The 18,255-nt window shown below is 39.3% G+C and overlaps 1 protein-coding gene across 1 annotated transcript in view; it reads left to right on the top strand.

Annotated features, from left to right (window-relative positions):
* Positions 1–18,255, top strand: part of ANKRD55 (ankyrin repeat domain 55) — a gene marked incomplete at both ends in the record, with an annotated part of 53,789 nt that overhangs the window by 15,936 nt on the left and 19,598 nt on the right. Inside the window, 5 exons of the mRNA XM_081316395.1 lie at positions 2,744–2,874; positions 3,664–3,773; positions 12,166–12,226; positions 13,291–13,419; positions 14,660–14,844. Coding sequence (XP_081172521.1) covers positions 2,744–2,874; positions 3,664–3,773; positions 12,166–12,226; positions 13,291–13,419; positions 14,660–14,844 — 616 coding nt within the window. The remainder of the gene's footprint in view (positions 1–2,743; positions 2,875–3,663; positions 3,774–12,165; positions 12,227–13,290; positions 13,420–14,659; positions 14,845–18,255) is intronic.

Raw genomic sequence — 18,255 nt, 5'->3', positions numbered from 1 at the left:
TGTTGATGCAAAAATAATTTAGGAAGAAAAAAGGAGAAAGTGGAAGATTGTCTCTTTTTTCATATCACCAATTTGAGGTCATTTAAGAAAAGCAGAAAATGGGAAACTGAAGCTACTCCTGTTTTTTATGTATGTCACATACATAGCACCCATTAAAAACAGCAGTTTTGATTGCAACATTGCAACTGTTATCTTGACCGTTTTATTATTATTATTATTATTATTATTATTATTATTATTATTATTATTATTATTATTATTATTATTATTATTATTATTATTATTATTATTATTATTACCACACCCTGTGCATACCCAGGTCCTTTTGAGCTTCTGGGACAACAGTATGGAATTGCCTAATATTTACAGGGGATATGTAATACACAAAAGAAAACTGAAGTTAAAAAGGGGAAGCAAACAAGTTTATTACTTCCCCTTGTCTGAGATAGCTCAAAAATCTAAGCACCGGAATAAGTAACTCTTCTTGCCCACAAAATCCTACTGTATGAGATTTGTCAGCATTTTTAAAAGCCCTGCCTGAAACAGAAAGCAATTAGAAGAACATAAACATAACTGGGCCTCACATTTCAAAATTTTGCTGTTGATTTTTTCTGTTTGCTCTCTGTACAATTTTTAAGCTGCAATCTTTATAGGCAAAGATTGGCATATTGCTCAGCAAAAGATAAAAAGGAATAGGTTGTCCAGCACAAATAGATGGTGTATGAGATTCTAGAGAGGAAACATAACAGCCATCGTTCACTTTCCAAAGAAACAGCAAACGGTATGCCAGATTCTATGTGCTAATGAATATTCCCACCAAGAGACCACGTGTAGACTTTAACTAGCAGTGGGAAGAGTGTTGAACCTCGAGAACCCTATAAAACAGAATCTTGGAGCTAGACCTACCCCTTCTCAAGCATCAGGAGTCAGCCTAAGATTGAAGAGAAGAGCTAACATAAAACAATGCCTCCTTCTTATCCAAGGCTGTGCAATGTTTAGAATGCAGTACTGCAGCTACTTCTGCTGATTGCCAGCTGCCAGCAGTTCAGCAATTCCGAGTCTCACCAGCTCAAGGCTGACTCAGCCTTCCATCCTTCAGAGGTTGGTAAAATGAGGATCCAGATTGTTGGGGGCAATATGGTGACTTTGTAAACTGCTTAGAGAGAGCTGTAAAGCATTGTGAAGCAGTATAGAAGTCCAAGTGCTATTGCTATCCTCAAGCCAAACAAGGAAGAGACCACTTTGATACCTTCATATCAAGGAGGACCAACATAGATACACCAAATCTACCAAAATAATGTCACCTTAGGGCTATATCCCAGATTGAAAGCTGATATAGGTAGTCCTCATCTTGCAAGTATTTTTAGCAACTACATGAAGTTACAATGACACAAAAAAAGTGTCTTACAACTCATCCTCGCACATAAGACTGCTGTAGCATCCCCATGATCACATGATCAAAATTCAGCACTTGGCAACCAGTAAGTATCTATGATGGTGACAGCATCATGTGATTGCTATTTGCAACTCTTCCAGACAGTTTTCAACAAGCAATCAAGGAGGAACCCAGATTCACTTAAAACCATGTGATTCGCTTAAAAACTGCAGTGATTCAACTAAGATGGTAAAATCAAGCACATCTCACTGAATTATTACCTTCCTTAACAATGAACACTGGCCCTTAGTTTAGGACTACCCTGTATATACGATATATGAGTTCATACATCCTATGTAATCTGTTTTAATCAATGAATACTGTCTTATTAATATGAAGAGTAAGAAAGTAGGGATTCCAATCAAGAACAAAAGCCAAATTCTCCAACAGTCCTTAGTTTGCGTCTGAATTCCAGATGCATAAACCAAGTTCACATATGCTAAACTGTGATTTACTTAACATATTCAATATTTAACTGTCCATTCATTTGATATGTATCCCACCTTTCCTTTGGGGATTCAGTGTGGCATACATGGAAGTCCCTTCTCCACTTAATCTCTCACAACAGCCCTCTGAAGTAGGTTAGGTTGAATCAAGTCACTCCACGAATTTCTGTGAAAAAGTGAAAATATGGAGTTGAAACTGGATCTCCTTTAATCAAAATATTGGAGTAAAGGTAAATTGGAGTTGGAGTAAATTGAAAAACTGCAAGGGAGATTTGGAATCAGCATTACAATAAAATTAATCCAGTAATAACTGAGGTTGGAGTTTCTGGATGAGATCTTTTAGCAATACTAATTCTCTTTTAAAAAGAAGTGATTGTTGTATCAATTGAAATAAAGGTCAGAAGACACTGTATTCTAAGACCCTCTCTTAACTTTGCCTCTTTAACTTTTATGTGGGCACAGCTATAATAATAATAATAAATATAATAAACCTTTATTGTCAAAGTACAACATGTGTACATTGAGATTAGCTGAGCCTCCCCCCGTGCTCTCTCCCCCCAACACACAGTGACAACAAACCCTCCATCCCACCACACTATGTGAACCAACTACACCACACACCGGCCTCCTAAGTCATTGTTGCATTGTTGCATTGAAGTTGCATTGAAGTTGGCTAATTGTTGCATTGAAGTTGGCTAATTGTTCATACATAAAGAGGAATAGAAACAACTTCGCTAGCTAAATCCCCAGCAAATGCTTGTTGAAATGGAACCTCAAATGTAGACATGGGACAAGGTGACTGCACAATACATTTTGTACTATGAAAATGCTTCATGTTTATGTCATTTTTTTTCTTTCCAAGGCTCTACCCCTTTGATGCATGCCATTTCAGGGCGCCAACTTGATACAGTGAAATTGTTGCTAAAGATGGGAGCCAATATTAACACTCAAGATGCCCGAGGGCGCACTAGTTTATCTTTGGCAACCTATCTGGTACAGAATTTCCTTGTCTTACACATTGTTTTAGGGAAGCGTTGAGCTGAAATAGAGAAATGAATATTCTTTGTTAGAGCCAGTAGTTAGGCCTAACAAAAGAAGTTACTGGTTAAGTGAGACCTAGAAAATCTTGCTCAATTTTAGCTCAGTATATATTAATTTAATTGCCTCTTCTATGAGAGAAATTGTGAGAGACAAAAAGAGAAATATATTCAACAGTTTCTCAAAATATGTATAATGTATTATTTTAATGATGGAGCTTCACTGGAATTATATTCCATTTCTTTCTCTTGGATGGAGTGCAGAAGTAATTCAGATAATTTCTACCAACACTCTACTTAGAGACTGAAATGTCTAAAACTATCCTCTCGATACTCGTGACCCAAAAAAAATTCTTCTGTAGACCAGTTAAATAAATCTACATGGAAAGAAAGCGACAAAGCCTCTCCCAATTAAACTGCAGTCAGATTGTATAGGATTTATTTTTAATCCTACAGTAAAAACAATAATGAAAAAAATATGAGAAGGATCAGTCAGTCACCACAATGGTATTTAGGGTATCCGACTATGATGACAATAATACAGTAAACAGGATATGGCATTGGTTTGTGGGGTTATCTAACACTAGACAATGTATTAGTTAACTTGCTGTGTGTAGTACCACATTGGCCATGGGATAACATGAATGTGCTCAATAATTTGGGGAAGAAGGGAGGGAATTCAATGCAGAATCTTTACTCAGTCCCCAAGATTTTCTGAGTAAATGAAACTTTGTTCTATTTTCAGGGATGGCTTGAGGGTTGTGTTAGCCTGCTAAGAAATGGAGCCAGACAGAACATCCCAGATAAAAATGGAAGATTACCCCTACATGCTGCCACTGCTGACCCTAATGTCAGGTATCCTTCTTGAAGCTACTCAGATATACTTTTTTAATAGCGTTCCCTAATAATTTTAGTTCTTGTATTGCAAAAGTAACATCACCTCCCCTAGGCAATCCATATAGTAGAGTAAGATGAGAATTCCATTAGATTCTACCCAATCAGAATCTTAGTCATTGTGTTTTCTATTAGTCTTAAGCATCCTGTGCTATCAGTTAAACAGATAAAGAATTGCAGAATTTCATAGCTATCATGCTGTTAATGTACTAAGGGTTTGGACCAATAGATCTCAGGCGTATATCCTTCCTCCCTTTTTATTCAAGAAATCTGTAAAGCTGTTAATCAGGGTATGGCCAACAGACATCTATGTGTAACCCCCATTTTATTTCAGCTGTTACTCCAATGGGTGGGATTTGCATCTGCAATGTGTGCAACCAGCATCAACATACTGCCTATATGCACAAGTCAGATGGTTCTTGCAAAAACACAAATACAAATACACTTTAAATACTTTATCTTCTCCAACTAAAGAAAGATAAGTATAAAGAGAGAAACAGAGACAGAGAAAGTGTTGTGAGTATAACTTATTTGGACTTCAGAAAGACATTTGATAAAGTAGACCACAACCTACCACCTGAAAAATTAGACAGCATCACCATCAGATAGATTCATAACTGGTTGACCAATTGCAACCAACATGTGGTCTTTAATGGAACTGTGTCTACAGAGAAGGAAATATGCACCGGGATACCCCAAGGTTCTGTCTTAAGCCCAATACTCTTCAATATCCTCATCAATGATTTAGACAAGGGGAGAAAAGGGAAATTCATCAAATTTGCAGATGACACCAAGCTGGCAGGAATAGCCAACATCCCAGAAGATAGGCTCAAGATACAGAAGGATCCTATCTAACCAAACTAAATTTTCTGTCATGTCATGATGAGCAAAGTAAGGCTCTACATTTAGGAAAGAAAAACCAAATACACAGGCATAGAATAAGGGGAACCTGGCTCAACAGTATTAACTGTGAGCGAGATCTTGGAGTCCAAGTGGACAATCACTTAAATATGACCCAGCAGGTGCTGCAGCTGCCAAAAAAGCCAATGCTGTTCCAGACTGCATTAACAAAGGCATAGAATCAATATCATGTGAAGTATTAATATAGCACTTTATAATGACTTGATAAGACCACATTCAGAATATTGCATCCAGTTTTGGTTGCCACAGTATAAAAAAGATGGTGAGACTCTGCAAAGAAGAGCAACAATGATGATTAGGGGATTGGCGCTAAAACATATGAAGAATGGTTGCTGGAATTGGGTATATCTAGTTTAATGAAAAGAAGGTCTAGGGAGTGACATGATAGCAATTCCAATATATTTATTTATTTATTTATTTATTTATTTATTTATTTATTTATTTATTTATTTATTTATTTATTTTATTTGTTTTATATACCGCCCTTCTCCCGGAGGACTCAGGGCGGTGTACATAGCAAAGTAAGTATACAATAAAGCAATAATAAAACAAATAAAACCCCAAATCTATCAGGCCAGGCCGGCTTGCTGGAATAGATAGGTTTTTAAGTCACGCCGGAAGGTGCGAAGGTCGGGGGCCGTCCGGATTTCGGCTGGCAAGCAGTTCCAGAGGATTGGGGCACCCACCGAGAATGCTCTCCCCCTGGGGGTCACCAGCCGGCATTCTCTGACCGGTGGCACCCTGAGGAGGCCCTCTCTGTGGGAGCGCACAGGACGGAGGGGTGTTGACGCTGGCAGTAGGTGCTCCCGTAGGTAATCTGGACCCATGCCATGTAGGGCTTTGTATGTCATCACTAGTACCTTGAATTTCACTCGGAGGGCAACTGGAAGCCAGTGCAGCTCACGGAGCAAAGGTGTAATATGGGAGTATCGGGAAGCCCCCAGAAGCATTTGTGCAGCTGCACTTTGCACCAGCTGAAGCTTCCGAGTGGTTCTCAAGGGCAGCCCCATGTAAAGAGCGTTGCAGTAGTCAAGATGAGAGGTCACAAGTGCATGGGTGACTGTACGCAAGGCATCCAGGTCCAGATAGGGTCGCAGCTGGCGCACCAGATGAACCTGAGCGAAGGCCCCTCTAGTCACAGCTCCTATATGATCTTCTAAGGAGAGCTGTGAATCTAAGAGGACACCCAGATTGCGAGCCTTATCTACGGGGGGTAATAACTCGCCCCCGATATTAAGAGATGGAATACTCTGAATATCCTGATATGCCGGTATGTACAGCCATTCAGTCTTGTCCGGGTTGAGTTGAAGCCTGTTCCTCCCCATCCATTCCCGGACCGCTTCCAGGCAGCGGGACATCACGTCGAGGGCATCACTGATGTGGTTTGGGGTCGAGATGAAAAGCTGGGTGTCATCAGCATACTGATGATAACCCACTCCAAAACCACGAATGATCTCACCCAGCGGTTTCATGTAGATGTTGAACAGGAGACCCACTCCAAAACCACGAATGATCTCACCCAGCGGTTTCATGTAGATGTTGAACAGGAGAGGCGAGAGGACCGACCCCTGAGGAACTCCACAAACGAGAGACCTTGGGGTCGACCTCTGCCCTCCCGCCAACACCGACTGCGAGCGTCCCAGGAGATAGGAGGAGAACCACCGAAGAACTGTGCCTCCCACTCCCAATCCCCTGAGACGCCGCAGCAGGATACCATGGTCGATGGTATCGAAAGCCGCCGAGAGGTCTAATAGGACTAGGACAGAGGAATATCCCCTGTCCCGGGCCCTCCAGAGATCATTCACCAGAGCGACCAATGCCGTCTCTGTGCTGTACCCGGGCCTGAAACCCGATTGGCACGGGTCTAGATAATCCGCTTCATCCAGGGGCTTCTACAAAGAAGAGAGGGTCAACCTATTCTCCAAAGCACATGAAGGCAGGACAAGAAGCAATGGATGAAAACTAATCAAGGAGAGAAGCAGACTAGAACTAAGGAGAAGTTTCTTGACAGTTAGGACAATTAATCAGTGGAACAACTTCCCTGCAAAATTTGTGTTTGCTCCAACACTGGAGGTTTTTAAGAAGAGAATGGTCAACCATTTGTCTGAAATGGTATAGGTTTTCCACTTGAGCAGAGGATTGAACTGAAAGACCTCCAAGAACCCTTCCAACTCTGTTGTTCTGTTATATAGACAAAGTGGTAATTTAAGATATTAGATTTTACTTTATTCACTTATTTATTAAATTGATATACTGCCCATCTCTGTGTGGCTTATAATGTATATAAAGCAGTACTTATAAAATTACAACTCAAGAGTTCTCAGTTGAGACAAAAATGACCAAATTTGAATTATTACACTTTGGACACATTATACAAAGAACTAGTTTTCTAGTTCTGGGAAAGGTGGAAGGAAAGAGAAGAAGATAACCACTAACAGCAAGGTGGGTGGACTATTACAGTAGCAAAGGGTGCACCACTGGAAGATCTGAAGGTCCAATTAGAGACAGATTGTCATACAGGAAATCTATCTGGGTGGTGTGTAATCAATCACTTGTGAAGTTGCACAAGTCCAATCATTCAGTGAATTTATGTATACATAAAGCAAAAACCAAAATCAAATTCATTTATAATTAATAATTATTTACTGATTTTCTTGAAGTAGGTAAGGAATAATAGTATGAACCAGAGATAAAAACTTGATACCATCCAGATCTTTTGGACCTGAACTCTCTTCAGCTCCAGCCAGCATGATTAAGAGCAAAAGGTGTAGCTGTTACTGACCAATATGCCTGGTATTATTTGTTTTATTCTGTGCACATTATAACTTAAATTAAATCCGTACAGTTATATTTTACATGCATATACATCACATTTTGAGAGATATGCCAAAAATAAAAATTTAGAAAAAGCATCTGATAGAAGATAGATAGATGAACTGATGAAAATTAAATGTGCAGCCATACATGATGCTTAATTCATTATTTGCACCTACATCTCAGTTTTTCTTATTGTCATCACCATTTTGTTAATTTCCTGCCATCTCCATTTTTCCTTTATATCAGTTGAACAGTGCACTTCGAAGTTTTCAACACAATCACAATAGCACTATTATTAAATAAAAAATCCACAGAAAATGAACCAGTGATGTTTAGAAAAGAAATCGTTTCTACAATCCCCATGGTAACAGGTAAACCTTTGGTCAGAACGGAAGTATGCCAGCTGCTCACTTCATTTTCTATCAACCCAAGTCAACAAAATTAGTTCTGCTGAATACGATCACTCTCTTACTGGAAGGTACTGTTGAAGTGCCACCATTCTTCAAACTATATATTTGTTTTTCTCTTTATCTTTGCTCAACCTGACCATAACAAGTTAAGTGAGACAGGAAATCTAACTGCAGAAAGCAATAACAAGAACAGTATTCCAGTGATAACACTATGATGAGATTGATAGCAATCATACCAATAACAATTTTTAAAAATCAGCCCTAAAACATCCAGATTAAATGCCAGGAAACACTGATCTCTGACAACTGTAATACTGCAGTTGAAGTAAATATATTTATTGATATTTACTTTGTAATGCTTATTTTGTTTTATATAATCCTAGAGATCCATAAAGAAGACAGAAAACCTATAACCTGCATTAGAAATCATATTTGGCCTCTCTCAGCTTCTGTAAATTAAAGCAGACTTGAAGCGGGAGAATTTTTTTTACTCGCTTCTTAAAGTGTTATTTATTTATTTTTTTATTGAAAAGTTTTAAAATACATTTTAAAAACATAAACTCCCTCCCTCCCCTTCCCCCCCATTTCCCCTCCCTCCCTCTCCCCCCCCCCGACTTCCCAGAGCTGAATACAGGGTATTAACTTTTACAAACTTAAGCTAAAATATGCTAACTAACTAAAAAAAGCACTTTAAATTCTATCGCACTTTAACTCCCCTTAGGTTTTAGGTTTAGGTTTTATTAAATTTTTATACTGCCCTTCTCCCGAGGGACTCAGGGCGGTGAACAGGGCATATCATAAAACTACAAAAGTACAAAAGTTAAAAAAGAATTAAATTATTGCCCAAAGTAAAAACAATAAAAATATATACAAATATTAAAACCCTAAGTAACTCCCCATCAGGCCAGGCCAGCCTGTTCAAACAAATGGGTCTTTAACCCACGCCGGAAGGAGCGGAGATCCGGTGCCATCCGGAGCTCAACCGGCAATTGATTCCACAGAGCCGGGGTGCCCACAGAGAAGGCCCTCCCCCTGGGGGCCACCAGCCGACATTCTCTGACTGGAGGCACCCTGAGGAGGCCCTCTCTGTGGGAACGCACAGGGCGGAGGGGAGTCGACGCCGGCAGCAGGTGGTCCCCGAGGTATTCCGGACCCATGCCATGTAAGGACTTAAAAACCATCACTAAGACCTTGAACCTCACCCGGAAGACAACTGGTAACCAATGCAGCTCGCGGAGCAAAGGTGTAACATGGGAGTACCGGGAAACTCCCAAGACAACTCTCGCGGCTGCATTCTGTACCAGTTGAAGCCTCCGAGTGGTCTTCAAGGGAAGCCCCATGTAGAGAGCATTGCAATAGTCAAGACGAGAGGTCACGAGCGCATGAGTGACTGTACACAGGGCATCCCGGTCTAGATAGGGCCGCAACTGATGCACCAGGCGAACCTGTGCGAAAGCCCCCCTAGTCACGGCTACTATATGATCTTCTAAGGTAAGCCGTGAGTCTAGGAGGACTCCCAAGTTGCGAGCCCTATCCATGGGGGGTTAAGACTCACCCCCCATAGAAAGTGATGGAACATTTTGAATATCCCGGGATGCCGGAATGTACAGCCACTCAGTCTTGTCAGGGTTGAGTTGAAGTCTGTTCCTCCCCATCCAGACCCGAACCGCCTCCAGGCAACGGGACATCACAGCGAGGGCATCACTGGGGTGGTTTGGGGTCGAAATGAAAAGTTGGGTATCATCAGCATATTGATGATACCCAACTCCAAAACCACGAATGATCTCACCCAGCGGTTTCATGTAGATGTTGAACAGGAGAGGCGAGAGAACCGACCCCTGAGGAACTCCACAAACGAGAGACCTAGGGGCCGATCTCTGCCCCCCTGCCAACACCGACTGTGAACGTCCCAGGAGATAGGAGGAGAACCACCGAAGAACCATGCCTCCCACTCCCAATCCCCTTAAACATAACTAAATAACTAAATAATAATAACTAAGTAATAATACATCTTATAATAGTAATACTTATTCACATGCTAAATGAAACTTTTTAGTCCCATATTTATTCTGAATAAAATCGATCCATCTTCTCCATTCCAAAATATATCTCTGTTGCGATTGTTCTTTCAAATATGCTGAAATTTTTGCCATTAATGCCAGGTTTGAAACTTTTAAAGTCCACTCTTCTATCGTAGGCAGGTCCGCCTTCTTCCAATATTGAGATACCAAAAGTCTTGCTGCCGTTATTAAATTCAACATCAATTTGGTTTCTATAACAGTACAATCTATAATAATACCCAACAGAAATAACTGTGGAGAAAACCTTATCTTTTTCTTAAATATTTTCTGCATATTCCACCAAATTTTAATCCAAAAGATTTTTAAAAATGTTATTTATTTATTTAATTTATATAGCTACCTATCTCATACACATGATTGTGGGCAACTAACAGTTAAGAACAGTTTGAACAACGGTGGTGTTTTCTTTGCAAATGGTTGATTTTACCATTGATAAAAACTGTTGTCCAGAAAGAGAAAGTTGAAGACTGGTCAATAATTATCAGAATCTAGAACTTCTAGATTTACAGCTTCAGAGCTGTGGTAGTGCAGTGGTTACAGTGCAGTACTGCAGGCTACTTCTGCTGACTGCCAGCTGCCAGCAGTTCGGCAGCTGAATTCTCACTGGCTCACGGTTGACTCAGTCCTCCATCCTTCTGAGGTTGGTAAAATGAAGGCCCAAATTGTTGGGGGAAATATGCTGACCCTGTAAACCGCTTAGAGAGGGTTGTAAAGCATTGTGAAGCAGTATATAAGTCTAAGTGCTATTGCTATTGCTATTCCTGAGGAGGCTGCGCACAGCCACTATCTTCAAGGCAGGCAGTCATAGTCTTTCTTTCAAGGATGCATTTATCACTGCCCTCACCCTGCCCACAGTCACCTCCCTGGAGCTTTCATAATTCAGAGGGACAGAGGTTCAGAGTAAAGGTGATATAGCCAATGTCTCAGAGAACTCTTGTCCACTTTCTTTGGACTCATAGATTCCCACTTATCTTAGAGAGCAAGATGTGATCTGCCTCAAAACACTGCCTCAAAACACGGCCACCTAGCATCTAAGTCTAAACAGATCTGTGCAGTTTTATTGGATGGCCATGAACACATAGGAGTACAAGAACACATAAATACTTGTATAATTCAGCATATTTTAGATACCTAATATAGTGAATGTAAGCTATGAAAGCTTATGCAATAATAAACGTGTTAGCCTAAAAAATAAATGAGAAAGCTTGCAATGGAACTATTCCTTGAGCTATTAAATTGAAAACAGTCTTATGTAAATTCAGATATCTTGCTTTAAAAATGTTATTCTTATCATCTATGTCAGTGGTCCCCAACCTTCTGGGCACCACAGACCAGTTCCATGAAGAAAGGTTTACTGTGGACCGGAGGGGGCATGGTTTCGCATGCTGCCTGCATCCTGTGCATGGGGCTTTGCCTGTTTGCATAGACTGGTTCCTGGCATGTGGTGGACCAGTGCCAGTCCACAAATTGGGGGTTGTGGCCCCCTGATCTATGTGGTCCCACTGTTTCTAGAACCATAAGTGACAAAAAAGGATCAAAAGAAGACTATTTCAATGCTATTGAATTTTGTTTATGACACAGGATCCAATCTGCATTGATCACCAGGACCAGAGGTTTAGTCTTCCCAGCTTTTGGATTCTTGCTGGAGCCCATCCTCAGAGAACTTTTGTTTATGATATACTGGATTATAATGTATTACATTGAGAGTCTTTGACTTAGGATCACTATTGGGACTGGAACATCTGTTGTTATGCAATGCAGTCATTAAGTGAGATGCACCCAACTTTACAACTTTTTTGCCATAGTTAAGTGACTCTGGCAGTTGTTAATTGAATCACATGGTAATTAAGTGAATCTAGCTTCCCTCATTGACTTAGCTTGTTGGAAACTCCCTGGGAAGCTGTAAATGGCAATTCACATGACCCTAGAATGTTGCAAATGTCATAATACATATCACCCAAATTTTGATCACATGAGTGCGGGAGAACTATGACAGCTGTAAGTGTGAAAACAGTTTGCGAGTTACTTTTTTCAGGACCATTGTAACTTTCTGCGGTTGTTAAACAATTGGTAGTAAGTCGAGGACAACCTCTAATGTATTGAATATAATTTTGTTCTCCATAGACTTTTATCTGTCTTGCTTCAGCAGTCAGATCTAAGTGAAATTAATCATCAGGATAATGAGGTAAGCAATCAAATCTCCACCCAAATATATTCCACGATATGGTCCCTGAGACAGTGATTCATGCTAAAAGATCTAAAACCAGCTGATACTATTTAATATTCTGGTATTATTTTCTGGACCGAAATGCATCATGAAAGCAAAAACCCCAGCAAACTGCCCTGTTTGCAATTTGCGCAGTGTGCCTTTCAGTTCCTCCTAACCAGAATTTGATAGGTAAATGAATGACAGCAGGGATAGCAAAAGAAATGGGGGCAGTGGGAGAGATGGAGGAAAGAACAACACTTTATTTAGATGATGTATCTTTTTCTAGAAAATTGAATCTTCTGACTGCAATTGCTAAAAACTGACAACAGTTTCCTGCCATTTTTAAGCAGGAAACATGGAAACCATAGTGTGAAAACTGTAGCGTGCTGAAGTCAGAGTAACTACAGAAAGTATGAGAAACTCTATTGTGCATATTTTTAACTTTACCCTACTAGAGGTATTTAAAAGAATAGAAAAATGGAACAATTTTTCACAAAGTAACTTCTATGCCAAGGCAAGGAATTTTCCATTGTTTTGCTATCTTATTCTATATAAAATAGCATATTATTATTAGGATGTATCTATTTTATTCTAGATAAGAAACATTTTTTCTTTATGCCCAATTAGAAATGGTAGAAAATATTTGTACGTGTTTCCGAACGTTTCATCACCAGACTAAGTAACATCACCAGGGGAACTTCAGCTGAAGTGTCTTGTTTTAGTTCTCTTTTGCTTTTATCGGTCTTATGTGACTGGGGTCATCTGGTGGTAAGGTCACCCTGGTTGTCATGTGAGGTAGGCTAGTGGTCGACACCATCGTTGGTTGGTTGCTCAATTTATGACCAATCCTACCTTCCAGAGCAGTGTTTCTCAACCTTGGCAGTTTGAAGATATGTGGAATTGAACTCCCAGAATTCCCTAGCCAGCTATGTTGGCTGGGGATTCTGGGAGTTCAAGTCCACATATCTTCAAGATTAAAATATTACTCTACAAAAAACATATGTTACCTAAAGATCTAATGATTTTGTTGTGATTTTCAGGGAATGACACCACTCCACTGGGCTGCATTCCACAATCAACCTCAACATGTTCAGACATTACTCCATAAAGGATCAGATCCAACTCTGGTGGACAAAGATTTTAAAACAGCACTTCACTGGGCAGTTCAGGTATGGAATAATTGCTAACCATGTAGTGTCCCTATATTGCATCTTGAAGGGGTGGGGGAGGAACATAAGCAAAGATTAATCCAGCTGTGTCTCATACCCCTCACACTGGGAATGGCACTGTAGGGTACAGTAGAAAAACAAGTCATCATTACATATTTTTTTACAAAAATTTGTGAAAGTATTTCAAGATCAGTTATATTAATATTCTTAAAGCTAACTTTAGCATGCAAAAAAGGTGATTCCCCTTTGTAAGAATTGCATTACTATAAGGCTGTTTAAATTCAAGAAATGTAAAAATGCTGGCTTCAGGTTACAAAAAGAAAAGAACCTAAACATGGCTTTGCTTAAAACCACTATATCTGAGAATCAAATTACCAAATTACAACCTTGGGTCTTTTTTCATATTCTGAAGTGACATTACAGCACAGTGTTGTCAGGCAAATGTTAGCACGCTAGTGTTCCAGATGGCCTAAGGAAGCTAACAAAGGCACTAACCTCCCTTTCCCCACTTTTAAAATGTTATTAATACCTTAGGATCCAGCACTAGAAAAAGAAATGTCTGATGCCACTGCCATCTTTGAAGTTCTTAGCTAATTTTCAAGGTAATATTCCTCTGGTATTATGTCAGGGCCCAAAGGCATTTTTTGAAAAATAATATGGTTACAGTTGAAGTCTGATTTAAATTAAACAAATTATTGAGCTGGTTAAAAACCAAGAACTTAATGAGTAATAATTCAGTTTGGATAGCCCTAACAGAACATTAGGGACGTGGTGGCTCAGTGGGTTAGGATGCTGAGCTTGTCGATCAGAAGATCGGCAGTTTGGTGGGTCGAATCCCGAGTGCCGCGTAACACAGTGAATGCCTGTTACTCGTCCCAGCTTCTGCCAACCTAGCAGTTCGAAAGCATGTAAAAATGCAAGTAGAAAAATAGGGACCACTACGGTGGGAAGGTAACAGCGTTCCGTGTACCTTTGGCGTCTAGTCATGCCGGCCACATGACCACGGAGATGTCCTCGGACAAGCGCTGGCTCTTCGGCTTTGAAACGGAGATGAGCATCGGCCCCTAGAGTCAGAAACGACTAGCACGCATGTGCGAGGGAACCTTTACCTTTACCTTTAACAGAACATTTGTAAATAAAGCAATATTACTTTCTGGGATGAGGTCAAAAATGCTTATAGATCTAGAATTTATGCTTAGCAATGTTGATAAATAACATATTCTCTATGATTGGTTTTCAGAGTGGAAACCGGATCCTCTGTTCTATTATCCTGAACCACCATCAAAGCCCATCAATAATAAACTTCGATGATGAGAATGGGAAGACTTGCATTCATGTTGCAGCTGCTTCAGGATACAGTGATGTTATTAGTGAGCTGGCTAAAATCCCAGAATGCAACCTGCAGGCACTGGATGTGGATGACAGGTAGCCATGGAAACAAAGAGAAGAGCTGTCTGGGGCTTTGCTTGCCTAACCCATAGTTGAAAGAGGGTTGACTGCTTTTGAATGCAACAAGGGATCCTAATGAAAGAGTTTCTCCTTGGCCTTCTCTTTGTTAAACAGCAACTACAGTATTCAGTGGGACCTCTAGTCTGTCATCAGCTAAATAGTCACATTTTTAATAAATGCACATACTACCCATGACATATTTTTTTTTTATTGAAAAGTTTTAACATACAATTTTTCTTTAAAAACCCCCCTCCCCCTCCCTTCACCCTCCCCCCCTACCTCTCCCCCCTCCCCCCCTCCCCCCCCGACTTCCCAGAGCTAAATACAAGGTATATATAAAAAAACCAATCATAAACAATCATATACTAACAACTATAAGCTCTAAAATCCATCACTCTCTAGCTTATATAGGATAAAACAAACCTTAGTAATATTAAATATATATATAAAAAAAACTAAAAGAAAAAAAAGGGAAGAAAAAAGAAAGAAGACTTATTCAAATGCTACATAAAACTTCTTAACCCTATACTTATTCTGGATAAACTCAATCCATTTTCTCCATTCCATAATATAGCATTCTTGCGAGTGATCTTTCAAATAGGCCGAAATCTTCGCCATCTCTGCCAGGTTGGAAACCTTTAAAGTCCACTCTTCTATAGACGGCAATTCCTCTTTCTTCCAATACTGACCTATCAAGAGTCTTGCTGCCGTAATTAAATTCAACATCAACTTAGTGTCCACAACTGTAGCATCTGTAATTATTCCCAACAAAAAAAGTTGCGGACAAAACTTTATCCTCTGTTTAAAAATCTTCTGCATGTTCCACCAAACTTTTATCCAAAAGGCCTTAACCTTTTTACATGTCCACCATATATGAAAATATGTTGCATCTTCATCACCGCACCTCCAACATTTAGGCTGATAATTCGGATACATACTTGCGAGCTTTTTGGGATCTAAATGCCATCTATAAAACATTTTGTAAAAGTTTTCTCTTAAATTTTGAGCTTGTGTAAATTTTACGTTCCTCACCCAAATCTTTTCCCACGTGTCCATTGTAATAACTTCCTGGATGTTTTGGGCCCATTTTATCATACAATCCTTAACAAGTTCTGTTTCTGAATCAATCTCTATCAATGCAAGATATATCCGTTTAATATGTGCCGGTCCCTGATTTCTAATTTGCTTTATCAAATTTTCATCAGTCATTGTAAAACCATTTTTCTGATCTTCTTTCCACCTGGCCCGTAACTGAGTATATTGGAACCAGTTTTGAACAACCTTCTCTTCTCGCAAGAGACTATATGATTTCAAACACCATACATTTCTTTCCAAACTTAGGATCTCCTTGTACGTAGTCACATCATGTTTGAAACCAGCATGTATATTTTCTATTGCGTGTTTTGGAATTGCCCACAGTGGTATCTTGCAATCTAGCTTATGTCTGTACTTCTTCCAAACTCTCAGCAATGCCTGTCTTAAAATATGCACTCTAAACACATTGTCTACCTTCTTGTCAAACAACAAATATGCATGCCAGCCAAACAACAAATCATGGCCCTCAAGATTTAATAATCTCTTCTGTGTCAAATTAATCCAATCACTTATTCCTACTAATGCAGCAGCTTCATAATATAGTTTAAGATTGGGCATTTTAAGCCCACCTCTCTCACGAGTATCCTGCATAATCTTAAGTTTAACTCGTGGCTTTTTCCCTGCCCACACAAATTTATTGATACCTCGCTGCCATTCCTCCAAATTAGAATCTTTCTTAAGGATCGGTATCATTTGAAATAGAAATAAAAATTTAGGCAGGACATTCATTTTCACTGCTGCAATCCGTCCCAACAAAGACAATTGCAATTTTTCCCAATTCTCCAATTCTTTTTGAATTTTCCCCCATAGTTTTTCATAATTATTTTTATATAACTTTGTATTAGAGGGCGACAAAAACACCCCCAAATATTTAACCCTTTTAACAATCTCAAATCCAGTTAGTCCTTCTAAAAGAGCCTTTTGCGAAACTGTCATATTTCTGACCAAAATTTTGGTTTTCTGTATATTAACTTTAAATCCAGAAACCTTCCCATATTGTGTTATTATCTCCATCAGGTCCACAACAGAGTTCTCTGGCTGGGTCACTGTAACAACCAGATCATCTGCGAATGCTCTCAATCTATAATCCTGATCTCTAATTTGTATCCCTTTAATTTTTTCCGAATTCCGTATTTTAACCAATAATATCTCTAATGTTAACACAAATAACAAGGGCGATAACGGACAGCCTTGCCTTGTGCCCTTCTCAATATTACATGCTTCTGTCAAGCTATTATTAACTATAATTCGGGCAGTTTGTTTTTGATATAATGCCCTAATCGGTTGCAAAAAATTTTCCCCAAAATCCATTTTGTCTAAAACTTTCAACAAAAATTGCCAATTCAATTGATCAAAAGCTTTTTCAGCATCTAAGAAAATTAGCGCCGCAGAGATCTGGTTGTTCCTTTCCAAAAACTCTAACACATCAACTATATGCCTCACATTATTTTTCATTTGCCTACCACTAATAAACCCCGTTTGGTCCCCATGAATCACCTGTTGCAGAACCCTCATCAATCTATTAGCCAAAACCTTAGCAAATATCTTGTAATCTGTATTTAAAAGCGATATCGGTCTATAATTTTTAACTTGAGTAGCTTCTTGGTCTTCCTTCAGAATCAAGGAAATAAAAGCTGTTCTCCAAGACGGTGGCACCTTTCCCCCCCTCTGGATTGTCTGGAACAGTTCCTTTAACGGTTTTATCATCTCTATTTGTAGATTTTTGTAATAGGCCGCAGTCAAACCATCCGTACCTGGTGCTTTATCCACCTTCAATTCCTTAATTGCTGTAACAATTTCTTCTTCTGTAATCAATTGATTAATCCCTTCTTTTTGTACTTGCGTAAGAACCGGGATGCTAGCATTTTCCAAATATATATCAATGTCTTTTTCATTAATTTTCTCCTTAGCATATAATTTAGAATAAAAATCCACAAAAGCGTCCTTAATAAGGTCCTGTTGAAACACAACCCTTCCTTTATGCTCAATCTTGTCTATATTAGAAGCCCTTTGTTTTTTCCTCAATCTATAAGCTAACCATCTACCTGGTTTATTAGCGTTGCAAAAAGTATTATGCCTGGCAAACCGCAAATTGGTTGCCACTTGGTCAGCCATTAATTTATCAAATTGTCCTCTTAACAATTTAATAGCCTCCTTAGTTTTCACATCCTCTGAGTTCAAAATCAAAGCCTTTTCTTTTTCCTTTATTTCATTCTCCAGTTCTTTCCTCCTAGCTTCCACAGCACGTCTATGTTTATTATTCATATATATCAACACCCCTCTCATGTAGGC

Source organism: Vipera berus (genome assembly GCF_964194415.1).
Source record: "Vipera berus genome assembly, chromosome: 2".
Lineage (NCBI taxonomy): Eukaryota > Metazoa > Chordata > Lepidosauria > Squamata > Viperidae > Vipera > Vipera berus.
The sequence above is the reverse complement of the archived record's forward strand: the minus strand, read 5'-3'. Positions and strand labels throughout refer to the sequence as shown.